The sequence below is a fragment of the Castor canadensis genome, chromosome 15 (genome assembly GCF_047511655.1).
Source record: "Castor canadensis chromosome 15, mCasCan1.hap1v2, whole genome shotgun sequence".
NCBI lineage: Eukaryota > Metazoa > Chordata > Mammalia > Rodentia > Castoridae > Castor > Castor canadensis.
The window spans coordinates 27,775,954-27,800,211 of record NC_133400.1 but is presented as its reverse complement, the minus strand read 5'-3'; the positions used below and the strand labels follow the sequence as shown (position 1 = coordinate 27,800,211).

The following is a 24,258-nucleotide window of genomic DNA, read 5'->3' as shown; positions in this document are numbered from 1 at the left end:
GCAATGTAGCCCAGGCTGGCCTTAAACTCACAACCCTCTTGCTCAGCCTCCTGTGTTCTGAAATGATGGCATGTGCCACTATGCCTGGCTTCAAATGTGACTTTCGTGGTTAGAGTTAGGTCCTGCTTCTCAATAGCCCTGCCTTCCTCCTCAGACCTCTGTGCCAAGGAGCTCACGGAGAAGGCTCCAGGATGTCGGCCACCCTGAAAAGCTGGATTCACCGTCCTCTGCCCAGAGGGCCAAGTCCCAGGCCTCCCTAAGTGGGTGACCAGGTGGGGACAGGAGAGCAGCCAGTCAGCGGGGAACAGGAGGCAGCTCAAAGTCACATTGCACAGTGGCTCCCAGGGACAGGGTGCCAGGCATGATGCCAAGCACTTTGCATGCAGAGTCACCTGAAACTTCGTCCAAACAACCTGAGAGCCCAGGGCTGTGGCTGAGACCACACTAGCTTAGAAAACAGAGGCTCAGAGAGGGCCAGTGGCTGGTCCATCATCACACAGCCTGTGCAATGTGAGCAGGATAAGACATGGTGTCTTACCATTCTGCTCTCCTGCCTGCCCATGAATGTCTACACAGCCCATGGGACATGGAGGAGTGGGACAGGTGTCTGAATGATCCAAACACCCAACTCACTTTAGCCCTCTTCATTGTATAAACATTGCACTTCACCCAGGAAGAGACTAATTTTCTTACAGAGATTCAAGTCACACAAGAGCAAGGTCACATTGTGACTTTCACAGATCCCAGGCATATTAGCCTTTCTGGGCCCTTTCCTCCCTAAAAATATATTAAACTTATTTTTATGCCTGCATTTGTATGAAGATTAATAAGTTAATATCACTTCTTACAATATTTTCTAGCTAAAAGTTCTTTTAATTTTGGTTTGATTTTTAAAAGATAATAAGGCATTCTTGGGGTAGAGCCTTTGCCTAGCATATGTGAGGCCCTGGGTTCAATCTCTAGCACTACAACAAACAAACAGATAAACATTTTCACAGGCCTCAAGAATACTTTTGAGCACTGGGCTCACTATGCCAAGTCAGCTGGCATAGGAGGTCATGATGCAGGATCCTGACTGGATTCTCCTTCTGGAAGCAGAGACAGGGCCCTTCTGGGATCAGCCAGCAGCACAAGGCCCAGCTTCAGCCCCAGCCACAGGTTCCTGTTACTGGGTCCTTTCCTTCCCAGTAACAGGCCAGGAAACCACTGTATGGCCTCAGGCAAGGCACCCAGCCATCCTGGGTCTACCTCTGTCTCCTTAGCTGTCAAAATGACTATTCACCCAGCCTGTGCAGCCCAGCTTCTTTGAGTGAGAGCAGAGGGACAGTGAGAATCTCATGGAAAAGTAAAAAAAGACTGGCAGGTGGGGTTCTCATAATTGTTCTGGATTCTTTATCTCTGAACATAGTTAGCGACTTTTCTTCTCTGCAGCATGAAGTGTTCACTTCGGAGCCAGTGTGGCTTGGGACAGAAACCCAGTTCTTCACTTCCCAGCAGGGCAGCCCTGGACACAAAGGGTACTAACTCTCACCATCAGTTTTTTCATCTGTGAAATGGACTTAAAAACAGAAGCTGCCATTGTGGCTGTCTTGGCAGTGTCTGGCATAGAAAATAGTACTAATTAAATGGCAGCTGTTATCATTATTGTTCTTGTCACTATTATTAATCCCAGAGAAGGCAGTGATCTGTAGGGTTAGGAAATCACCCATGTGGACTGGGGAACGTTTTTACAAACAGCCTCAGCCATCAAGGCACTCAACAAGCTTAGTGGTGGCCCTGTCAACATCCCCAAGGGCTGTTACCCTTGTTCAGCCCACAAGCATCAGCCCAGAAACTTTCAGAAAGTTCCAAAGTCCCAGGAATCTCCAAGCAGAGGAGCAGTCAGAGACTGGATGAGGTGGGCTTCCTGCAGGACCCGTGACTTCCAAGGTTAAGGCCAGGGTTCAATAGCCATAGCCAGCTTGCAAGCATTTGCCAGTCTACTCCCTCCCCCAACCACCAGCAGACTGTGCCCCCCACATTAAGGCTCTTGATCATCTTCAGTTGATTATTGTCATGGAATCCCTGCCTGAAAAGAAGGAAGGAAGGAAGGAAGGAAGCAAGGAAGGAAGGAAGGAACGAACGAACAAAGGAAGGAAGGGGAAGGGAAGGGAAGGAAGGGGAGGGGAAGGGAAGGGAAGGGAAGGGAAGGGAGGGAGGAAGGAAGGGAGGAAGGAAGAGGAAAGAAAGAAGGAGCAGCCACCTACTTGTATGTCTCTGTCTCTGCCAGCAAGGATGCCCATGGTTCAGAACTTCAGCTGACTGTGACATTCACCCCCAGCCTGGGGTCGGTGCATGGAAGTGGAGGCTTGAAGAGCTCTGGCCTAGCCAGGACAGCAGCTCTAGAGCCAGTGTGGCTCAGATGGCAGCAGAGCCACCAATCTTTCCTGCTTCCAACCTCACGATATGAGAGGATGTGTGGGGAACTGCAGAAATGCCCCCAGGGAGGTCAGGTAGGAACCATAAGGCCATGGTTGCTAGGAAAGCCAAGTCACTGCCTGCAGAGACAGGGTTGCTAGGTGACCATCTGTGTAACCAGGGCCCTCGTGTCATCGGTAACCTATGCCTCTGCAAAGCTAGCCTAGAGCATCCTTCCCCAGACAGTGGCAGCCCAGCTCCAATTGTCCCAGGCCTCACACCCTGTGTCCATGGCCTAGGATCACTGGGTCTGTCCCCACAGTGCCCTTGTTCCTCCCTGGGCCTGAGTCTCAAAACTTCCCTGAGTGATGGCTGGCACCTGTCATCCCAACTACTTAGGAGGCAAAGGTTGGAGGATCCCTGAGTCGAGGTGAGAGGCAGAACGTGAGCCCATCAGCAGCCGCCCAAGTCCAGGATTTGTCCCATTTTCTGTAGCTTGTCCCATGACTCCTGAGACCTGAATCCCTACCAAAGCTTGGCCTGGGGAACCACACAGAGCATCCCTGGTCTTCCACTATCCACAGCCCTCTGCACTGTCCTGGAGGTGACCCTAGGTCATCCCCAAGTTCCTCTGGGCCTCAGTTTCCCTATCTTAGCAATGTGGGTCATGACCTTGAGGGCTTGAGACCTGCCAGCTAAGTGGCTGTCATCAAGCGTCAGTGGTGGGAATACAGGTGGTGATATTCCCGCAGGGGATGACTTGGCTATGACCATCATGGTCTCCATATCTGATGGCCCAGCAGATCCCCCCTGGAGATCTACCCCAAAGATGTCCTCACACATAGGCAAAAACACACATACAAGAGTGTTTGTAGCAGAATTGTTCATCACAACATTTTGGAATCAACTTAAGTATCCATCAATAAAGCACAGTTCTGAATAGATGATGGTATATCCATGTAATGGAGAACTATGCAGCTGTGAAAACAGTGAGGATGAGCTCCATGTACCGAATGAGGAAGCTGTCAGGTGTACTATTGACCAAATGCAGCAAAATACAGATAGGTACGTGTGATATACTATTTTTTGTGAAAATCAAAAAAGAGAAGGATGCATACTTGCATGTGCCCAGACTGTCTCTGGAATGGTGCACGAGAACCTGGTAGCCAATGTGCCCATAGGGAGAGGGTGTGGTGCCTGGGGGAGGGGAGGCATGCTTGGGTCTCTTGTGCCTTTGGAATTCTTAACTATGTGCCTATTACCTTCTCAAACAATAACTCAGGGTTTTTTTTTTTGGTAGTACTGGGATTTGAACTCAGGGGCTCACATTTGCAAGGCAGGTGCTTTACCACCTGAACCACACTTCCAGCCCTTGTGCATTAGTTTATTTTTCAGGTAGGGTCTTGTGTTTCTTGCTTTTGCCAGCCTGGAACCACTATCCATCTACCTCCATCTCCCACATAGCTGGGATGACAGACTCATGCCACCACGCCCAGTTAATTGGTCGAGGTGGGGTCTCACTAACTTTTAGCATGGGTTGGCCTCAAACTTTGATCCTCCTGGTCTCTACCTCCAGAGTAGCTGGCATTACAGGTGTGAGCCACTGTGCCCCAGCAGTAATTCATTTTCTTAGGGACTTTGCCAGCTCCTTACCTGGGCATCTCCACCACTGCTTCATTCTCTTCTTCAAAAGCTGGAGCCACTGCTGTCTCCTGTGGACTGGTACTGCCATCCTCCTCGGTGTCCTCCCAGTGGGGGTCCACCTCTTCCAGGGCAAGGTCAGGCTCCACTTGCTCCATGGGGAGGATGCTGACTATGGGGGACACAGAAGGAGCATGTTGGGGAGTCTCAGCTCCTGGCTGGCAATCATCAACAAACCCAAGCAGGACTCCTGCGACTGTCCAGTGCTCTCTTCTTCCTGCTACCTTTCATTACTTCCTCCTTTTTTGTCCTTAAGACAGACCTATCACTGAAGTCGCTCTCTCACCAGAGCCTCCCTTTTAGAGATCTGTGCTGGAACAGAAAGAGTACTTCTACCCACAGCTTCACAGGTAACGCCAAAAAGATCCAGGCAATACCAAGTGACCTGCCCACCACCTGTTCTCTAGATACCACCCTTGGTGACAGTGTGTCCCAGCTCAACTCCTGCTTCTGGGAGTCCTTTCCTCCTCCTGGGCTGAGAGAGTCCACTCTCCAAGAGAGTTCTCCTCTCATGGGGTGGATAATCAAGACAGGTAACTTTCTTTTTTAGTTTATTATTTGGCAGTACTGGGATTTAAACTCAGGGTCTCATCCTTGCTAGGCAGGCACTCTTACTGCTTGAGCCACTCTGCTAGCCCAACACACAAGTAACTTTCAACACTTCCATGGTCCCCAGACTCCTGACAACAAAACACCCTGGGCCTGCTCTTGCAGATGCGGGTGCAGGGGAGTCTCACTAGAAACCTAATCCACCCAGGCAGGTGTCAGGGAGAAAGGGGGAGACTGTGTGGGTTCCTACCAGGTGTTCCCCAAAGCTCCAGGAGTAGTGGTGAATTTAAATGGCCTCACCTGTGTCATCCATGACTTTGGAAGTTATTGCTCATGGTATAGTGTAACTGCCACTGTAATAACCGAAATAGTGACTCAGGAACCTTCCTGAACACTTCCTATGTGCTAAGTGATTTACATGGATCAACTCTATCCTCCTCTTGGCCATACTGGGGTTTGAACTCAGAACCTCATCCTTGCTAAGCAGATGCTCTACCACTTGAGCCATCCCCATTCCATCACACCAACCTTTTGAGGTGGGAATAACTCTCATTTCTCCTCCTTAAGGTTTTATTCCCATTTCACAGATGGACCAACTGAGACATAGATTAGTACTTTCTTTAATGGGGTATCTCCCACGGTCCAGGCCTGGGGTTCTCAGCTTCGAAGCACAGATATTATTCCTGTCCCTCCTCAGGGAAGCCATCCATGCCCCACCCTGAACTATCCTTTTCCACGGTTGGTCCTGGCTACCCCAGGCCTACAAATGTCGCTTGGGTTTGACCAGGGGCTCCTTCCTCCAAGTGCAACTCCTTAGCCAGAGGTGGGGCGTGCTCTGCGTGTTGTTCTACATTGCTGTCCATATGCGCCTCTGGGGTGCAATCCCTGCATGAACAAGTGACACCTGGGGAGAGAACATTCTCTGGCTGGGAGCTCGTTAGCTTTCACATCCATTTTCTAGACCAGAGGGCCAGCTCCAAGAGGCTGAGGAACTTGGCCAAGGCCACATAGGAAGTTGGTGGCAAAACCAGGTCTCCTGACTCCTGCTTCCCTGGAGCAGCATCCCAGGTGATAAATGTTCCCTGAGGAAGGCCCGTGAGGTGTGCCCTACATTGTCCCCATTGTACAGCCAAAGATGCCCCAGCTCTGAGAAGAGGAGGGGCTGGTCACCAGCCAGGAAGGGCAGGATGGGTTGGGGGAGTCTTTGCACACACAGACCTGGGGGAGGAGCTTGGTCCCCACTGCAGCTTTGTACCCTCTCTGTAGCTGTCCGATTCTCCTGCTTCTCCAGGACCCCACCCAGAGACTTAAATTTTGACACACTACTTCCTGGTCAGCAACCAGAGCCATGAAATCGGTTCTGACCCCTACCAGTGACAGATAGACCAGAGCCCTTGTACATGGGTTCTAGGCCTAGCCACCTGCCTGGACCCCAGATACCTGGAAAGCCTCAGGCCTGGCTCCAAGCGTCCTCTCTGGCAGGCCTGCTCTGCCTCTCCCTAGTCCAGACGATATCCCTTCCCACCTGGCCCAGAAGCACTAAAACTCTCACTGGACATTTCTCCAAGTATCATCCCAGCCCCGTTCCCATAGTCAGAGTCGTCTGCCTCTCAGTAAGGCAGACTTCCAGGTTGCCCACCTGCTCACTATAAGGCTGGGGATGGGGCGTTCTGCAAAGTTGCCCTGGTTGCTTTGATTGCATTTCCTGTCTGCAATGTGGTTCAGCCCCAGAGTAACTCTGTGAAGTCTCTTCCCCTGCTCAACCACCTTCAATGGCTCCCCACTACCTACAGCCTATCCTCTAACTATTCAAGCTTTATCTTCAGCATCAAGGATTCAGGCTCCAGATTAGCTGAGATGCCCACCACTTTCCCTATGTCCTCCCTCTTACCTCCAGACATTTCGTCACTTTCTTCTCTCTAGCAAGATTGCCCACTTCCCCCCTTCCAGTTTGAGACATCAGGAATCTCAAAATCAAACTCCAATGGTGGCTACAAATAAAGGGACAGGTGGCAGCTGCTGCCCAGATTGTCCTTATGAGCACAGCACGGCATGTGACAGCTCCCAGTTCCTGAGGAAAGCCAGGCCTTTTCTGTGTAAAGCCCCCTGACTTGTAAATGTTTGCAATTAATTCTAATTGGTTTTGTGGTACTGAACTTGAACTCAGAGCCTATACCTTGAGCCACACCCTCTGCCTCCCCCATTTGTGAAAGTTTTTTTTTGAGATAGGGTCTCGAGAACTATTTGCCCGGGCTGGCTTTGAACCCCGATCCTCCTGATCTCTGTCTCCTGAGTAGCTAGAATTACAGAGGAGTGAGTCACCAGTGCCTGGCTAAGTCTAATTTTTAAAATGAAAGCCCCCCCATACAAAGACGTGTGAGGGCTCTCTGGGACCTCAGATAATTCCTGCCTTCCTGTAGCCCCAGTATGGCCTCTTCATTGAGTCCACCACCCTTTAAACTAAATGCTTGTTACCACATTACTCTAAGAAAGAATACCATGCAGCCACAGGTGTGAGGTGCTAAGAGGCTCTTTAATGCTAGTTTAAATGTTTACTGCTGCCACTGATGGTCCTCGACCAGGGAAAGAACCTGGCCAGGCCTTGGGAGAGCCACTTCTGGAGGAACTGGATCCCTTGGGGATGCTGGCTATGCCGGGCACCTCCTGAGGGCTGTGCGAGCCTCTTGTCAGAGACGCTCAACATCACAGCCTCCATGGAGTCTCCACAGCCTTCAAGTGAGGAAGTCCTCCTGCTGTCTAGCCTAAGTCTCCAGGCTTCCCATGGCTGACCTTGCCCTTGCTGTGGTCCGGGTGCTGTCCCCTGGCCAGGAGCCCTGAGAGGAGACTCTTGGGCTGCTGGTGGTGACACTGGCTCCCTGGGAATACAGGAAGAACCAGGGGTTCACTGTTCAAGTGTGGTGGGGGTTAGTGGGCACCTCCTCCCCCTCCCCAGCAAGGTCTTCTCTTCAGGGCATCCTTCTGTCCTTCATCCATCCATCCATCCATCCGTTTGTCCATTATGCTCCCTAGATCCCCTTCTCCCTTGTTTCAGAGGCCTCCAGCTGCTGCCACCCCTGAAACAAAGAAGACAGAGGGTGGGTGGCTGGGTGGACAGGCAAAGGGAGGGAGGGATGGAGGGAGAGAGGGAGGTAGGGAAGGAGGGAGGAAGGGGTGGATGGAGGATGGAGGATGGAGGATGGATGGATGTGGAGGCCAGGGGACAGCGCAGGAGAAGGAGAAAGACACTCATTCCCCAGCCCCTCAGTTGCTCTATGTGGTAGGTTGAATAGTACCCCTAAAAAAGGTATGTCCAAGTCCTAGCCCTGTTACCTGTGAATATGACCTTATTTTGAAATGGGATTGCGGCAGATGTGATAGTTAAGGATCTCAAGATGAGCTCATCCTGGATTTAGGGTCAGGTGTCCTTACCAAGGGGAGGAGAGGGAGGTTGCTAGGCAGAGACCCAGAGGGAAAGGCCATGTGTGGACAGAGCAGAGCCAGGAGGCAGCTGGAAGCCAAGGACCTCAAGGGTGGCCAGGAGACAGATGCCCCGACTCTGGACTTCTGGCCCCCAAATTGTGGAGAAAAGCAGCTCTACTGTATCAGGTCACCCTGTTTGGGCTCATTTGTTCCAGTGGCCCCAGAAGATGAGCCCACCCAGGCTTCTGCCCCGTGCCTGCCCACGATCTGCTCACCCAAAGAACCTCGGGAGGCCCTGATTTCAGTGGGCTGAGGATCCTGGGCCCTTCCAGGAAAACACAGAGGAAGACAAGAGGGCACAGGTGCCCTGAGCTGAGCCCACTGGGTGCTCTGCAGGCCTCCGCCCCAGTAATCACTTTCATTTCCTTAACTTCGGCCCGACTGCTGTCAGCCACACACAGTCCAGTCACCGCTCTGCAAGATTCACTCTGTGACCCGGGCAGGGACCTCCAGTTTCCTAAGCTCTGCCCCCTGTCTGCCCCAACAACAATAGGGGTTCTGCTATGCACACCCCAGGATGGCTGTGAGCCCCGCCCTGAGGCATCAGGCTCTCCTCCTCCTCCCCTCCTCATGTTGTCATGACAACTGTGAGCTCTAACCCCTCCCATGCCTTGTCTGTCAGACCAAGGCCACTTGTCTGTGTCCCTGGTCACAGTGGTCCCTGGGTTTCAGAGTGCTCATGAAGACCATTGGCCCGGCGGGGCTGGGTCTGAACACAGCTTTGTAGACCCAGTGTGGAGCAGCCCTGGGAGGCCCTGACCCAGGGCAAAGGGCCTGTGCCCAGGATGGAAAGAGGCTGCCACTGCGCACAGGCCACAGGCAACTTTGCTCAGCACTAGGACCTGCGCATGGTCATCCATCACTATTTGTTGAATGAATGAATGAATGAGTAAGTGAGTGAATGCCTGTTTACCCTTTCCAGAGACCGTGAAGCAAAGGAGAACAGGCTCTGCCGTTCGCCCACCCTGCCTGGTCTCAGTTCTCTGCCCCCAGTCCTCACTCAGGGCTGGGATAAAAGGCAACATGTACCTTCCCACCCCAGCCACAGATGAGGGACACCTTCCAGCTCAATGGCACTGGAGTCTGTGGATCTGGTCTCCTGGGGATGCCTTGCCCCTCACCTGTCCCTGCCACCTGGACTCTACTTAGCTAAACACATTTGCCCAGCTGCCAGGGCCTGGGGCCAGCTCTCCAGGGCTGCTACCAGCAGCAAGGGTGACACATCTACTCAGCCTTGGGATGTTTCCTCTGGACAGAAGCCAGAAGCCAGGCCTGGGCAGGGGCTCCAGACACCATCTAGCTCTGGTTACCTGGAAAGTGTGACCTGAGGTAGGGCTGCAGAGCAGGGATCTTTCTCAGCAATTGTGCCCCCAAACTCAGACACACAGATACCAAACAACCCTCAGGAGATGTGCACAAGGACCCTCTAATGAGTCACTTACTGGTCTGTACGTCACACGTCCCAGGGGAGCCAGGCTGCTGCATGGAGAGGAAAAGAGAAAATTGCAGTGACCCTCTCACCTGCCTCCCTGCTTCACCCACCACCACCATCCGCGTGTCCCATGAGGGTGGCAGAGGGACTTTCCTCACCCCAACACACGCCTCCCCTCCCCTCAGGCTGGCCTCACTTCTCTGGCCTCAGAGGCAGCCCTGCTCCCACCCCTTTCCCACCAGGACCCCTGATTGGTCCCCAAACTGTGCCAGGGAGGGGCCTCGGCCTGGACTGCCCTTTCCTGCACTCCATATGAAACCCTCCTTCCAAAAGGTTGTCTTCAAGCTCCAGCACCTCAAAGGTGCCCTGCTTCCCCTAGTCCTCAGGCCCCTCTCCCTAGGGCATGCCCACCGCTTAACTCACTTTAACCCTTGGAAAACGAAAGGAGTTTCATCTGCCCCCACAGAGATGGCAGGATCACAGAGCCAGGGGGCAGGTGGGTGAGGCTGCAAGAGGCCAGATGTGACTCCAGACACTTGGGTCTGACTTCCCCCATGTGACCTTGACTCACCTCTGGGGGCTTTGGTTGTCTCATGAAATGGAGAAGAGGGTCCCTGCTGTGCCCAGAGCCAGTGAGGGAATGGGGTTGAGTTAGACAAGGTGGGGGTACTCTGAGACATTCTGAGACAGCAAATCACCTGCTCAGAGGAACCAGGTCTCTGCTCTTGAGCCACCCAGAGGCTCAGAACTGGCCAGAACTTCCTCTTTCCTGGGCCAGGGCACCTTCATTTACGGAACTCTGTCCTCTTGCCCACAACCCTGAAGCGAGACAACTGAAGTTCCCAGACCAAGGCCAAGAGCCAAGGCCAAGGTCCCACAGATAGCACTGATCCTAGCCTCTCACCTCCCAGCTCCAGGTACTTCTATGAAGATACCAATTGTTCCCAAGAAAGAAGGATCTTGGGGAAGGAAAGGATGGAAGAGGGTGACCAAGACCCTGCTCCCAACTCATCCATGTTGGAGCCCCTGGCTATGCACACTGGGTCTTCTGGCTTCCTGTGAGCCCCACTCCTTCTCAAAATACCCCAGGTCTCTTGTCTCTGGGCCTTAGCTTGGAAGTTGCCTCCACCGGGAAGCCTTCCTTGATGATCTTAGGAGGCTCCATCTCTGAGCCTCACCCCCTGTCCTCCTTCTATGGAAGCACATCCCCCACAGGCTGTGAAGTCTTGATAGGTGAGGCTGGGCCCACTTCTCCACCTGTAGCCACAGCACCACAGCCAGAGTCCCATGGAACAAATGAGCATGTGCAGACAGGCAGATTGCAAGTCCTCCCTTCCTGCTGTTTCCCAGTCCTGGACCCTGGGCTGACCCCCTCTGCTCACCTGAGCTCCCAGGACCCTTCCTGCCACTCCTGAGGTTCCCCCACCCCCAGACCCAGCACTGACCTGTTCTCCGGCTTTCTCGCGGAGCACTGGCTGTGGCAGAGCCATTTCCAACCTGTGCAGGAGCCACGCTATCAACCTGCAGGGGGACAGAAGGGGGATGCGTCCATGTGGGGAGGTTGGTAGGGAAACTGAGGCAAGGGTGAGCTCCCTCCTGAGGCAGATAACAAGCCTGCCAGAAACCAATCCCATGTCTCGAGCCCTGAAGACCACTTCCTGCCCTCCCCCTCCCTCCCCAGGCCAGCTCACTGTGGCTCAGGCCCCAGCAGGCTGCTAGGCTGGGCTTCCCCACCCTGCACCTCACCCCCAGAAGAGCACTGCAGGTCTCTCGCTTGCTGCAGGGGTGGGGACATTTGGCAACACCCATCCCGACTTTAAATGCTGCAGCCTTTGGCCCCAACAGGTTTATCCTACAAATCTACTTTTTTTTTTTTTTCTCAGATTCTGCTTTTAGACGGAATGACACATGTGCAAGGCTGCTAACTGCAGCAAAAGTTTGGAAACAAATCTAAATGTTCTATTGGGCGTTAAGAAAAAGCTGGGCATCCACAGAATGGGGTGCTGGGAAGCTGTTTACAGGTATTGAAAATTAAATAGAGCTATATGTATAAAATCACCCTATGGTTTTTCCTTTTTTTTTTTTTTTTTTGGTGATACCTGGGTTTTGTTTTTTTTTTTGCATTTCATTATTTATTTAGATGTTTAAGCTCTCACACTAAGTTTTTACAAGCTGGTGAACACTGACAATTTATTTCTCCCACAGAACTATAACCACACATTCCCAGACTGTATAAATATATGGTTGAACTAACATTAATACACATCACCATTTTATCAATTACATAATAAAACAAATTATCAAGTATCCAAATATTAAGTTACACAGCTCAAAAGGCATATAAAATATTAGATGTCTGCCCAATTCATTAGCAGAAACCCACTTCTTTTTTTGCAAGAGAGGTTGGGGAGGGAGGAAAAAGAAAAATCACAATTCAAACAAAAAATAAGTTGGTAAACAACTTCTGATAAGCATGAAAAAAATTATAAGAATTTCAGAAATGTTATGATTAAGAATTGTTAAGCTACAATAACAAAGTAGTAAAAATATTTACTAAATTAAAGATACTCTACGTGTTCTGCACAAGACAGAAGCAACGCTACAAAAAATATTTAATAGCCCCTCCCACTCTTTCAGGCTCCCCCTAAAGATGCACCTCAGAGTGCAAACATTAAATTAACTGTAAGGCTTTTTGTCTGGAGACGTTATTAAAAACATGTGCTTCTGTAACAATGAAGATTTTCAAAATGAAGGTTTCCCCTACTGCACAAACAAGACAATATAGAAAGACATTAAATAATCACGAGACTTGGTAAAAATTAAAAAAAAAAAAAACCTGATGTATACTGGTACAAACATGGGAGATGTAAACATAAACGAGCAGGCAAATAACCATATAGGCCCTACATGTTTGAAATGACTGAAGGAATAAATCACATAAGATCTAGAGTGTTGCTAGTTCCTGGAAATTTGGTTCTGGATGGTACTAAAAATATACAAGTATTGTGCTGGATATTTTGGCACCTAATCCTTCTAAATCTCTTACATATTGATAAAATTCTGACATGGGGATAGATTTAATGACAAGGCAATGATTTTAGGAAAGGTCAGTTGGGATAAATAAGCACATTTCAGATGCTCAATAGCAGGAATCTTTTGCTAATGGTCATAACCCAAACCACTCTTGTCAAGTGTGGCCTGGTAAAACTGCTTTTCAATACTCCTGTGGAAGTTCCACTAGACTTATTCCCCAAGCCAATGTCCACTACTATGTACGACAAATTAGGTCCATCTCAAGTTCCATTTGCAAGGCGATGGCATCAGGCACCCCAGTTTTATTGAACGCAACAGTTGTTTCTATGACCATTGGAGTCTTTGAAGCGCAGCCGCATTTTAGGACGGTATTTCTCCAGATACAAAAGTTGCTTGCTGTTAAAAGCTCCACGCCGCTTCTGTCTAATGAACTGCACTGCATCTTCGTACTTCATTCCACCTTCAATTAATGCTAGGGCAACGAGCACTGGAGCTCTCCCAAGGCCTGCAACACAATGCACAGCAATACAACAGCCAGGTTCTTCACGAAATTTAATCTTCACAAGACTTAACCAGTCATCAACAATCTGGTTGGATGGTGGTGCACCATCATCAAAAGGCCAATCGAGAACATGGATGCCTTCTTTTTCCACAAGAGTAGTATCATAAGTTGCCTCACAAACTCTTGCTATTGTAGTAACTCCATACTTCTTAAGTTCCTCTATAAATTTGTTCAAGGTTACATTGGTTGGGTTATGTGTAATAAGGAATCTCATGTTCTTGTACGTGACTTCCACAGGAGCAGGGCGGTTCATTCGAGCCATGTTAATTTAGTTAAAAACACTCAAGAGGGTTATGAAAGAATTTAAAAGTTGAATACAGAAATGATGCAGAAACTGAAGTCTACTTCAATATACTCCACTTGAAATTCTCAGTGCTTTGCATATGAAATTGGGAGCGATGGTAAATGAAATAACTCCTAAGGAGAAGCAGCAACTCTTCAATCCAGTAATACTGAGGCAATAGAAGGAAGGGCACTGAGCTTTACCCCATCCAGGTCACAACACTTGTAAAAGGCTTCGCAGATTTCAAAACACTTCTGTGTCCAGGTTAACCACTCTTATGGGGGCTTCTTGGTGGAGTAGTAATGAGTTTCTACAGTTCACTTGTCTGCATAGAGGTCGTGCTGTGCCTGGCAGTAATCTCCACTGCCCTTCAGAAACTCCATAAATGTGTGACCAAGAACACCACAGAACTGAGGAATATGTCTACTCATTGAAGATTGTGGCCTAATCATACAGCGACACAGGCGGCGGCGGCTGCAGGGAAGAGGGCGGCGGTGCTCGTCGCGAGGCGGCGGCGGAGGCGATGCTGGCGGTGGCGGGGCACCAAGACTACCATGCAGTGAGCGGCTCCGCGAAGAGCGATACCTGGGTTTTGAATTCAGGGTTTATGCTTGCTAGGCAGGCACGCTACCACTTGGGCCACTTCAGCCCACATTTTTTTCTTTTTTTTTTTTTTTTGGTATGACAGGTTTGAACTCAGGGCTTTGCAAAGCAGGCACTCTACCATTTGAGCCACACCTCCAGTTCATAATTATTAGTGCTTTGTAAAGTTTTCTTACAATATTTTTTTTTGGTGGGATTAGGTTTTGAACTCAGGACTTTGTGCTTGCAAAGCAAACACTCTACCACTTGAGCCACACCTGCAGTTCAACCACATTTTTCTTATGGTATAGAATTTTGAACTCAGGGCACCTGCACTTGCTAAGCAGGAAGTCTGCCACCTGAGCCATACCCTCAGGCCTTTTTGCATTAGTTATTTTTCAGATAGGGTCTCCTGTTTTTCCCTGAGCCAGCATGGGACAGCAATCCTCAAACCTATGCCCCTTGCATAGCTGGGATGACAGACATGCAATCATCATGCCTGACTTATTTGTTGAGATGGGGAGCTCATAACTTTTTGCTTAGGCTGGCCTGAAATTGTGATCTTCCTGATCTCTGCTTCCCAAGAATCTGGGATTACAGGCACGAGCCACCATACCTGGCGTCTAAGGTGCATTTTTAAAAATTTTTTGTCCTAAGGTAAATTTTTAAGTGAAAAAGGAAGGTGCAGAAAAATACATGCAGTTTGCACTTGCTAGGTTTAAGGGTTTTTTGTTGTTGTTGTTGTTGTTTGTTTTGTTCTGTTTGAGATAGGTCTTGCTATGTAGCCCAGGCTGGCCTCAAACCCATGATTCCTCCAGCCTCAGTCTCCATGGCTAGGATCACAGGCATGCACAGAGGAAGCTTGGGAAAGACAAGAAATTGCTGGTGCGTTTGCTGGGGAGGTCCCTGGAGGGCAGTTGCATTTCCTCTCAGGTGCATGTGTTAACTTTTATCATTTAGCTAACTAGATTTGTGAAGGTTGGATGTCAGGCTGCAGCAAGGTACCAATCCTGCTCCCTGCGGGGAGGTGTGGCATTCAGGGGCTCACCTGGCAGGGTCCCTGGGTGGTGGCAGGGAGGAGGCTTGGAAGCCAGGCTGGAGGTCTGGAGACAGCTCCTCCTCAGGCTCCAGGGGGTCAGGACTGGGCAGGGAGGGGCTGTCTGTGGGCTCCATCTCCAGGGGTTGTCCTGAAGACTCTAAGCATCAGGGAGAACAGGAGCTAAAGACCCCAACTCGAGGCTTCATTCCACCCCTCCAGGGCACAAGGGCCAGATTTGAAGCACTCAGATAGCTTTTGGGGAGCCCCTTGGGACCACCCCAAACAACCCCACCAAACAGACCAAGAAAGGGGCTCATTCAAACCTGGAAAGTCTGTCTCCCAGCTAGGACTAGGGAAGGGGTTCCAGTGCCCCCCATAACCACCCACTCCTGCCAAGCCTTGAACCCCTCCCCAGGACTGGTAAGGGGAGAAGGGCCTCCCCTGAGATCCCCCAAATCAGCCTGTGACCACCCCAGGCAGCCCCTCCCAGGATCCTCCCTGTACCTGGGCCCAAGACAGCATCCACAGGCTCAGCTCCCCAGGCCTAGATAATAAACACAGAGCCAAGTCAGGAGTCACAGTGAGCCCTGAGCACACCTCCACTGTGCTCTGGCCTGAGGCCAGCATGGGGGTGGGGCACTATTCTGCTCCTGAGTCCCCCTAGTCCTCTGCATCCAGGATGCTCCTGGAGGAGAGCACCCCTTGGTGGGTCCCAGTGGGAGGATAGTCTGCTTGAACGTGCAGCCCCTGGCGCCCCCATCCCTCCCAGGGGGTCAGCTGCTGCTGCTCCTATTGTCCACTCACCTCGGTGGGTTTCGGGGGCTGAGGTAGCACCTTTTCCAGATTTTGCTCAAGCCACTTGAGCAGCCATGGACCCTGCCTGTGGAGGGACCAGTGGTTAGCTGAACAGGTGACCAGAAGGGGCCAGCCATACTACCCTGACTGCGCACTGTGGGGTCTAGGCCTTGCCAGCATTCCTGGCCCAGGGAAGGAGCCAACAGTCTAAGGACTGAGTGAGCGAAGGAATGACTCGAGGGGTAGCTGGAGCTGAGTGCGTGACTCTTCTGGCAGAGATGAAAACTAGAAACTTCAGGCTCACTTTGGGGGCCCACAGTGTCCTGAGAACTTCTCCATTACTTGGCAACATCTAGAAATTAATTATTTTACATAAAACCCTGGACTTTTGGCTTTTGTCATTGTTTTGTCTGAAATAGGGTCTTATTATATAGTCCAGACTGGCCTTGAACTCAGGATCCTCCTGACTCAGCCTCCTGAGTGATGGGATTACAGGTATGTACTATGCCAGGCTTGATTTCTGACTTTTTTGAAAATGCTGGAAGCTCTGCCACTCTGGCCCTGCAGTTGTGCCAAGCAGACACAGTTGGAACTGAGTAGCACCCCTACCTCCCAGGAGCAGGGTATGGGTTCCTTATGTGTCACTACTGTCCCCACACAGCCTGCCACTCTCACTGACTGCCATTGCTTCAGTCAGCCCTGGGAAGTCAGACCCTGTTGCCAGCTGTGAGGCTGAACCAACTGAGAACCCCACTGTCCCCAGGGTGGCCCAAGCCCTGCTTCCAGGCTCCACAGCTCTCTTCTGAGAGCTCCTCCCCCTCTCAGAAGGTGATCACACAAAAAACCACTGTCCCATTGGATGGATGAGAAAAGTGGGGTTCCAAAGAGGAGAGGCATGCTGAAGGTCACATGGAGATGGTGACAGACCCTGGCCCTGAATTCAGGGACCTTGGCTTTGGGCCACAGTGCTCATACTACCACACACACTACAGATGACAGTGACAGCGATATGAGCTCACCCAGCATCCTGGGCTCTGGTGGACTCATCAGGTCCTTCTGCAGATCCTGCTGGGTCACAAATAGGGAAAGGTGGGGAGGGAGGGGTGGAGAGAAAGTGTTCAGTATATACTAAGCTGAAGTTGGAGGGAAGTCAGATGTCCTAGTGTGCTAGTGCTCAGTAGGGCAACGATAGACAGCTGTCTAGCTCAGAAAGCTGGAAAGAAATTTGAGGTTCTCATCTCATGTCTGAGGAGGTGGCTAGGTGTACCTTACCACACAAAGTCTATATGTAACGAAGCAATATGTGCTATCCCTGTCATATGCATAATTTTTGTGTTTTATGTATCAGTAAAAAATAAAAATAAAAGAATAAATTAACAAATGACAAATGAAACCATAAAATTGGTAGAAGAGAGGAAGGAAGGAAAGAAGAAAGGAAAGGGAAGAGGGGAGGGGAGGGGAGGGGAGGGAAGGGAAAGGAAATAAGAGTGTTCAACTGCAGGAGACGGCTGCAGCCTGGAGCAGACACGAAGAAGCCAATCAAACCCAGGTTTATGCCCTGGACCAGTCAATAGGAAGCTCTGCCAAGGCAGACTCTCCAGAGGACAGGGCCCATTCCAGTGGCCCCTCGACTTCCATCCCTGAAAAGCCATCCTGCCTCTTGGTCTTACCTATGTCCCCAGCACCACAGGGCCCTGGGATCTGTTCTCCAGCCTGTTGGAAACAGACAGACAGACATGGCAGGAAGCCCAGGGGCAGCCTCCCTCCCATCCTCCCCAGCCTGTCCCTCTCCCACCTGCAGCCCCCACAGTACCTGAGCCGGGATGTCCACTCTGGCAGTGGTGTTCTGGACTGCCCTGCTGCTGCAGGTGGGCTGCGGCACAACCTTCTCCACTCCCTTCCATAGCCAGGTCAGCAACCAGTCACTGGGACTGCTGAGGGACAGAGCCACAGTCCACCCTAAATCCCGCCCCCGAGTCCATAGTGCCCCAAAGGATTTGGCTTGAGTCACACCATTGTTTACCCACCGTGCGACTTTAAACACATCACTCCCTCCCGAGCCCCATGTCCCTTTCTGGAAAATGGGGGACATCAGACTCTCATGAGGCCAGGTGCACCTAGTACTATTGGAGCCCAGGGGCCAGCTCTTCAGCACAGTGCAGTCAGTCTCTTTCTGGGATCTCTGCCCTGTTAACTGCCCTGGCTCACACTGACTCCCTTGCCTGGTGCTTCAGAAAGGCCAAGTCATCCTGTGGAGCACCCTGGGGGGTGGTCAGCTACACAGGAAAGTCCCAGGCTCCCTGCCTGAGGCCAGCCCCAGCCCCAGCCTGAAGGTCATGATTGAACAAGCCCCATCGCTTGGAGTCCGTCTGGATTTCTGACTTCCTGGGAAAACGAGAAGCTCTGGCTCTGGGGTGAACTTGCCCCAGCAATGAGACACTTCAAACCCCACAGAGGGGGTGCTCATTACTGTAGCCCCCACCCTCCATTTCCCTTGGTCACACTGCCTACTTGGCCCAGGAGACGCCCTACTCTCCGTCTGAAGCTCCCTCAGCCAATTCCCAGATGTCCTGGGGTGTCCCCTCAGAACAACGGCAGGCTTGATGTGGTGTGCATCCCTGCTCTGCCCCAGTGGCTCACTGAGTGCCCAAGAGTGGGGCATGGGCCCTAGGGAGAGGAGAGGGTGGTGCAATACCTGTTTCTGTCTAGAGCCATGGTGACCTGGGCCTGGAGGGCTGTGGGCAGAGGAGGAGCAGCCTCGTGGATCTCTGGAAAAGAGTCCCCTGTCCTTCAGATCTAGGCTCCCAGAGAACCCAGAGAGCCCATTTCCACCCTGCTGGGGAGGTCAAGTCAGAAGCAGGGGATGGGGAGAACCCTAAGGGGTCAGAAAACCAGGGCTCAGCTCAGCTGGAAAGTCTCCAGGAACCCACCCTGAGCCTCCCAAGCCTCAGTTTCCTCATCCACACAGTAGGCTGCTGCAAGGCTCTGAGGACAGGACTCAGCCTGGGTTCCTGCACTCACCCTGAAGGCCTGGGTCAGCTGCAGCTACTTCCTCCACATTGACTGGCTCGTTGGGGGGCTAGAGGATTCAAACAGGATCACGTGAGCACTAGGTGACACCTGCCTGACTCACCCATGAGTGACCCACAGATCCCCAAGGTGAATACTTGGTTTCACTATCACTAAGTCTTGTTGGCCTCACCTTCCAACTGGGACAGGCCCTTCTTCCCAGGCCCAGGGTCCTCTCACCCAGAATGGGGTCCCCCATCCCCAAGGTGGCCTCCCAGGGCTCTCCTAGTTCCCCAGGAAGCTGCTGCACTTCGGTGACCAGAGAAGAGGCAGGAAAGATTAGTGTTTTGAAGCCTGGGACAGGAGAGAGAGGCACCTCCCCAACCAGGCCTCTCTTTCAGGATCAAAGTTTCCTTCCTCTCCAGCAGCAGACTGTGGAGTCCAGCCTCTGCCATCTGCCTCTCCTTGCTTCTGCAGTCACACCGCCTGCTACTGCACACACCTGTGAGCATGTTCAAACACACACGTGCAAACATACAGATACCCAAACATGCACACACAAGCATATGTGGATTTATCTATATATGCACAGGCACACAAATGCGAGCATGCACACAACAGTGACACACGAACACATGTGTGCACAACATGCAAAGTAAGCAAGTGCACTTGTGCATACACATGTACAGACACATAGCATAAACTTGTATACACTTGCACATAAATACATGCACGCTCCCGCACACGTACACATAGTGGCAATGCAACCATGTGCACATCCATGCGTGCTTGTAGACACATAAATGCATAGACCCCGCAGTGCACAGACACACAGACAAGTGCATATGATGCAGAGGAATTTGCATATGTATGTGACACAGGAATCTGTGTCTACATATATATTCTCAGTCACACGAACAGGCATATGCACGTTTGCAAGGCACACACATTCATACATGTGTACACGCACATATACGAGCTTCTGCATCTCAAAACATGCACAAGCATACACAAGTAGACACACACTATAAATATATGTACACGTCATGCAAATATGTACAAACCACTCACATGAACACAAACGTGCATATACACAAACACCTGAATGTATTCACATACTCAGAAATGTGCATATACTCACAGAAGCATGTCACACATGCACATGAAACCACACACACAGCAACACACATGCACACAACCAACATATATGAAGCATGTTAAATGACATGCACGTGTAATTTGCAAATATGCATGTGTGCACACAGATATAACATCATCGACCACCACACACACGTACATGCACGTGTACACACACACACACACACACACACACACACACACACACATCCTGTACCTATTTTCCTAAACACACCACGCACGACCCAAGTGATGGCCTTTCCTCTGCTAGAATTCCTGGGCTATGCATCGCCCTCGGTTAAATCTCTGCCCAGCCCTCCATGTCTAGGATGCACTTCTCACCAGCTTCCCATCCCCAAACAAGATGACTCTCTTTAGAGCTTCCATAGTTCTCAGTCAGTCTTGTCTGGCCCTTCTGGAAGAGCTCCGACGCCATGTTGGAGCTCCCCCATGTTCCCTTACCACGCAGAACGAGCTGTCTGGGTATTTGTCTGCTGACCCCCAGGGCAACACCTTACTCATCCTTATGCCTTCATTCTGAGCACAGGCTGAGCATAAGTAGAAGCTAAGTGAATTCTGTGGAACTGAGTGCTGAATTAACTACCATGGCTCCTGGAGGGATGGGATGCAGAACGGCCAGCTTTTGATATGTTTGGAGGAACGTTCTAGAGAAGAGCTCCTTGGTATGTGGCACATGGACCAGTGCCACTCTGCAAACTAGTATTGGCCCCTGATGGCTAAATAGGTTGCACCAGAAGGATTGTAACTCCCTGCTTCCTTCCCAGAGAAGTTCACTAGGAAACACCCCTGACCTGAGCAGTGCACTTAGTTACACAGCAGATGTGTATTCCTGAGCAGTTTCCTAATCTCATCACGGAATGGTAACAAACACATCTGGACTGGCTACCTTGAGTAGCTCTGTTCTACTCTAAAGACTGATAAAATATGGCCTATGGTCATAGTACAGCCTTTTGCTCGTTTTTGTAAATAAAGTTTTATTGGCACACAGCCATGCTCATTTGTTTTAAGCATTAGTCTAGCTGTTTTCACACTCTAATGGCAGAGCTGAGTAACTAACAGAGATGGCAAGACCAAAATAGTTCCTATCTAGCCTTTTACAGAAACAGCCCTGGGCATGCCCTGCCCACTTTCTGGGCCTAAGTGGCCTCATTCGTTTGAGTGCTGGACCAGGTGACCACCACATTTCTCTGGCACCAACTTTCTCTGCTGTACAAGGTTTGTGGGGAGCATGTGGCCCAAGTTGGGAAGTCCCTGAGGCCTGCCTGGCCCTCCACTTCTCACCAGGGGCTCCTCTTCTGGCATGGCCTCCTTGGGGGCTGTTTCAGACTCTGGCTCTGATTCCGCCTCCGGCTCTGGCTCTGGCTCTGGCTCGGGCTGTGGTTCTGCTCCTTCCGCCTTCTCCTCCAGTTTGGTCTTCTGAGGGGTTCCTGGGGGCTGAGGTAGCACCTTCTGGACCCAGCTCAACATCTTGACACCTGTAAGGGACAGAGTCCTTACACTGCCCCACAGCACTCGTGGTTGCATCCATCGTGTATGGGCCACTTTTGTAGGTTACATGTTTCCTCTTCCACTCATCATAAAAATATCTCTACAATTATATCCCCAGGTATTTATCTTAAAGAATTACTCAAGGCCAGAAACCTATGTGTATAAAGAGGTTGGGTGGCAACCATGTTATAGCAAAACATGAAAACATCCAAAAGGAGACTGGATATTGGAAGAAATCTGTATGTTTTCCTAGAAGAGGGCATGTGTTAAATAAATTGCCCATCCAATGATGGAATATGTGGACCCATTTCAAAGGAAGCAGTGAATTTGTCTGAACTACATGAGAAGATGGAGTGCTCTGGACAGATTGTGAGGATAAAATGAGTTGATAAGTGCAATATGCTCAGAACAGCAACTGGCACCTGCTGAGGGCTTCGTAAAAGTTAGCCGTGGTACTGAGGTGTTCAGCGGACACACTAATTGTAGACTATCAGACATTGGAAAACCAATTAAAACATGCTCATGAGTAACCTAGAAACGGCAAATCTGTTTTGTTTAAGATAACATTAACCTGTTTTCATGGTTTATGGTGACATTTCAGTCCCACATGGTACACCTTCAGTTCCTGTCTGGTTCAGTGGATGGTGATCCTGACCAGTGTGACTAGTCCCTGTTCCAGCTGGCACCATCTAGGTCAATGTGTGCAGTTGGCCCACCCTGGGCAGCCCTTTCCAAGGCCATGCTGGACTCAGGCCCATACTAAGTCATACCTCTTTGCCAGAGATCCTGGCCCCAGGCTGAAAAGGGCAGACCCAGGGCCTGAGGACCCTGCTACAGTGCTCCCTCACCAGGCTGCCTGACCTACCCGCAGCTCTGACCTCTCTGTCCCTGCTCTGCCCTTGGCAGCGCAGCTTCTCCAAGGAGATGCTGTGGTAGAGGCAGAGTTCAGTGGGGAATCAGACCAGCTTCCAACAAAGTGAACTTGGACCAGCTATGGTCCCTCTGGTTTTCCATTTTCCTGTTAGGTGGGCGGAAGGTGTGGACACAGCTTTCGCAAGGTCATGCATTTGGGAAGGCAGATTTAAGCCACAAGCAGCCCCAGAAGCCAGAACTGAGCTGAGCACCTCCACCTCCCTGATATTACCACCATAGCCCACCCGCATCCCTAGTAAGATAAATAGTTTCATCATAGAGAACAAACAGACCAGCAGACTTGCCAGAGGTGATGGAGCCAACAAGTGCCAAGCAAGTTTACACTCAGGTCTGCCCGATTCCAGCTACCCACATCTGCTCAGGAAGGGTGGGGAGGGGAGCAGTGTCTGACATTTGTCTGGTGTGGAACTGTTTTGCAGGCCAGGCTTGTAGGTCCTTTCCCAGCGGGAAAGTCACTTCTGGAAGTGACTAGGGAAGCCACCTCCAATCTTAATTTTTCTTCTTTTTTCCCTAGACACAGCCATTTCCTCCTGGATAGGAATTTTGGTAGCCTTCTCCCCCCATCTTACTGCCCCAGCCCTGGCGACTCTACCTTGATGAGAGAGGCTCAGGTCAGAAGGGGACGGGGGAGGGGTGTCCTAAGGAACTAGCATCTTCAGGATCTTTGGAGGAGCTGGAGAAATGTAGATTCCTCGGTCCCCCAAACCCTCCAGGGCGGTCCTGGCGTCTGCACTTCACAAACCGTCCTGACCATTCTGATGCACACTAAAGCCTGCTAATACTAAATGCCCTGCTAGAAGCTGAGCTAGGGTGGGGGGGGGTCCTCACAGGGTTCCACCGAGTCACCGCCTTGACCTCAGTTACCTGCTCAGATGCCAGCTGTCAGCCAGGAAGTACCTTCTCGCTGCCACTCACAGCTGACCTCTCAGATGGACTCAGCAGGGAAGATTAATTGTCAGTAGTCGAGTGGGGCAGTGTGCAAAGGATTAGTAGGTGCTGAGGGAGGGTGGGGTAAAAAAGAGGTGACTGACACCCTGCGAGCAAGCAGCAACCCCCCACATGTCCAGAAGAGAGCTGAGCCTCACTCAGATTTGGGGCCCAATGGACTACCTGTCCAGGTACCAGGACCTGGCTCCCTACACAACCTGGCCAAGTCACACAGCAGCTCTGGGAGAGCAACTGCATGGAGCCCTGTGAGGTTCTGGAAGATGCTACAAGACAGCAGGGGCTCAGCAGTTCAGGAAGCTCTCCAGCCCCAACACTGGGACTAGGCGGTGTTCTCTGTGGTCAGTGCTCTTCAGTAGTCAAGCTCTACCAGAATGGCTTTGGACCCAGGACAGGGCCATTAGGTCAAATCTGCATCTCACAGGGTTCTCCAGAGAAAGAAGACCAATGGAAAGAATATGAAGCCTGTGGAGCAGGGAGGCCCACGGTGCAGCCCCAGTGCCAGGTCTCAGCTCTGACAGTCACCTCACACACACACTAGGGTGGCTTGGCGCAAGTCCCAGAGTCTAAAGAACCTGAAGTCTGATATCCAAGGGCAGCTGCAGGAAAAAACTACCCACGCCAGGAGGAAGAACCAGAGAGAGAGTTTGTCCCTTATTTCACTTTCCTAATATATCTGGGTCCCAAGCTACTGGATGGTGCTCACCCACGTGGGTGGGAGCTCTTCTTCACTCAGCTTGCTGGTCCACACTCTAGACTTCTCCAGAAACACCTCACAGACATACCCAGAAGACTGCTTTACCAATTCTCCAGACATCCCTCAATCTAGTCAAGCTGACACCCAATTTTGGGCTAATTTTAGCCATACAGGA

The 24,258-nt window shown here is 51.0% G+C and overlaps 1 protein-coding gene and 1 pseudogene across 1 annotated transcript in view; both read right to left on the bottom strand.

Moving 5' to 3' along the window:
• The window catches only part of Cngb1 (cyclic nucleotide gated channel subunit beta 1), a 74,096-nt gene that overhangs the window by 48,830 nt on the left and 1,008 nt on the right, over window positions 1–24,258 (bottom strand). The window contains exons 2-13 of the mRNA XM_074055386.1: window positions 21,302–21,495; window positions 18,875–18,932; window positions 18,549–18,621; window positions 17,667–17,787; window positions 17,524–17,566; window positions 16,873–16,918; window positions 15,863–15,938; window positions 15,563–15,602; window positions 15,068–15,215; window positions 11,005–11,080; window positions 9,570–9,606; window positions 4,051–4,210 (exon numbers count right to left, since the gene is read on the bottom strand). Of these exons, the coding sequence (XP_073911487.1) occupies window positions 4,051–4,210; window positions 9,570–9,606; window positions 11,005–11,080; window positions 15,068–15,215; window positions 15,563–15,602; window positions 15,863–15,938; window positions 16,873–16,918; window positions 17,524–17,566; window positions 17,667–17,787; window positions 18,549–18,621; window positions 18,875–18,932; window positions 21,302–21,487 (1,064 nt within the window). The 5' untranslated portion in view covers window positions 21,488–21,495. The remainder of the gene's footprint in view (window positions 1–4,050; window positions 4,211–9,569; window positions 9,607–11,004; window positions 11,081–15,067; window positions 15,216–15,562; window positions 15,603–15,862; window positions 15,939–16,872; window positions 16,919–17,523; window positions 17,567–17,666; window positions 17,788–18,548; window positions 18,622–18,874; window positions 18,933–21,301; window positions 21,496–24,258) is intronic.
• LOC141417401 (protein tyrosine phosphatase type IVA 1 pseudogene) lies at window positions 12,108–13,422 on the bottom strand (annotated as a pseudogene).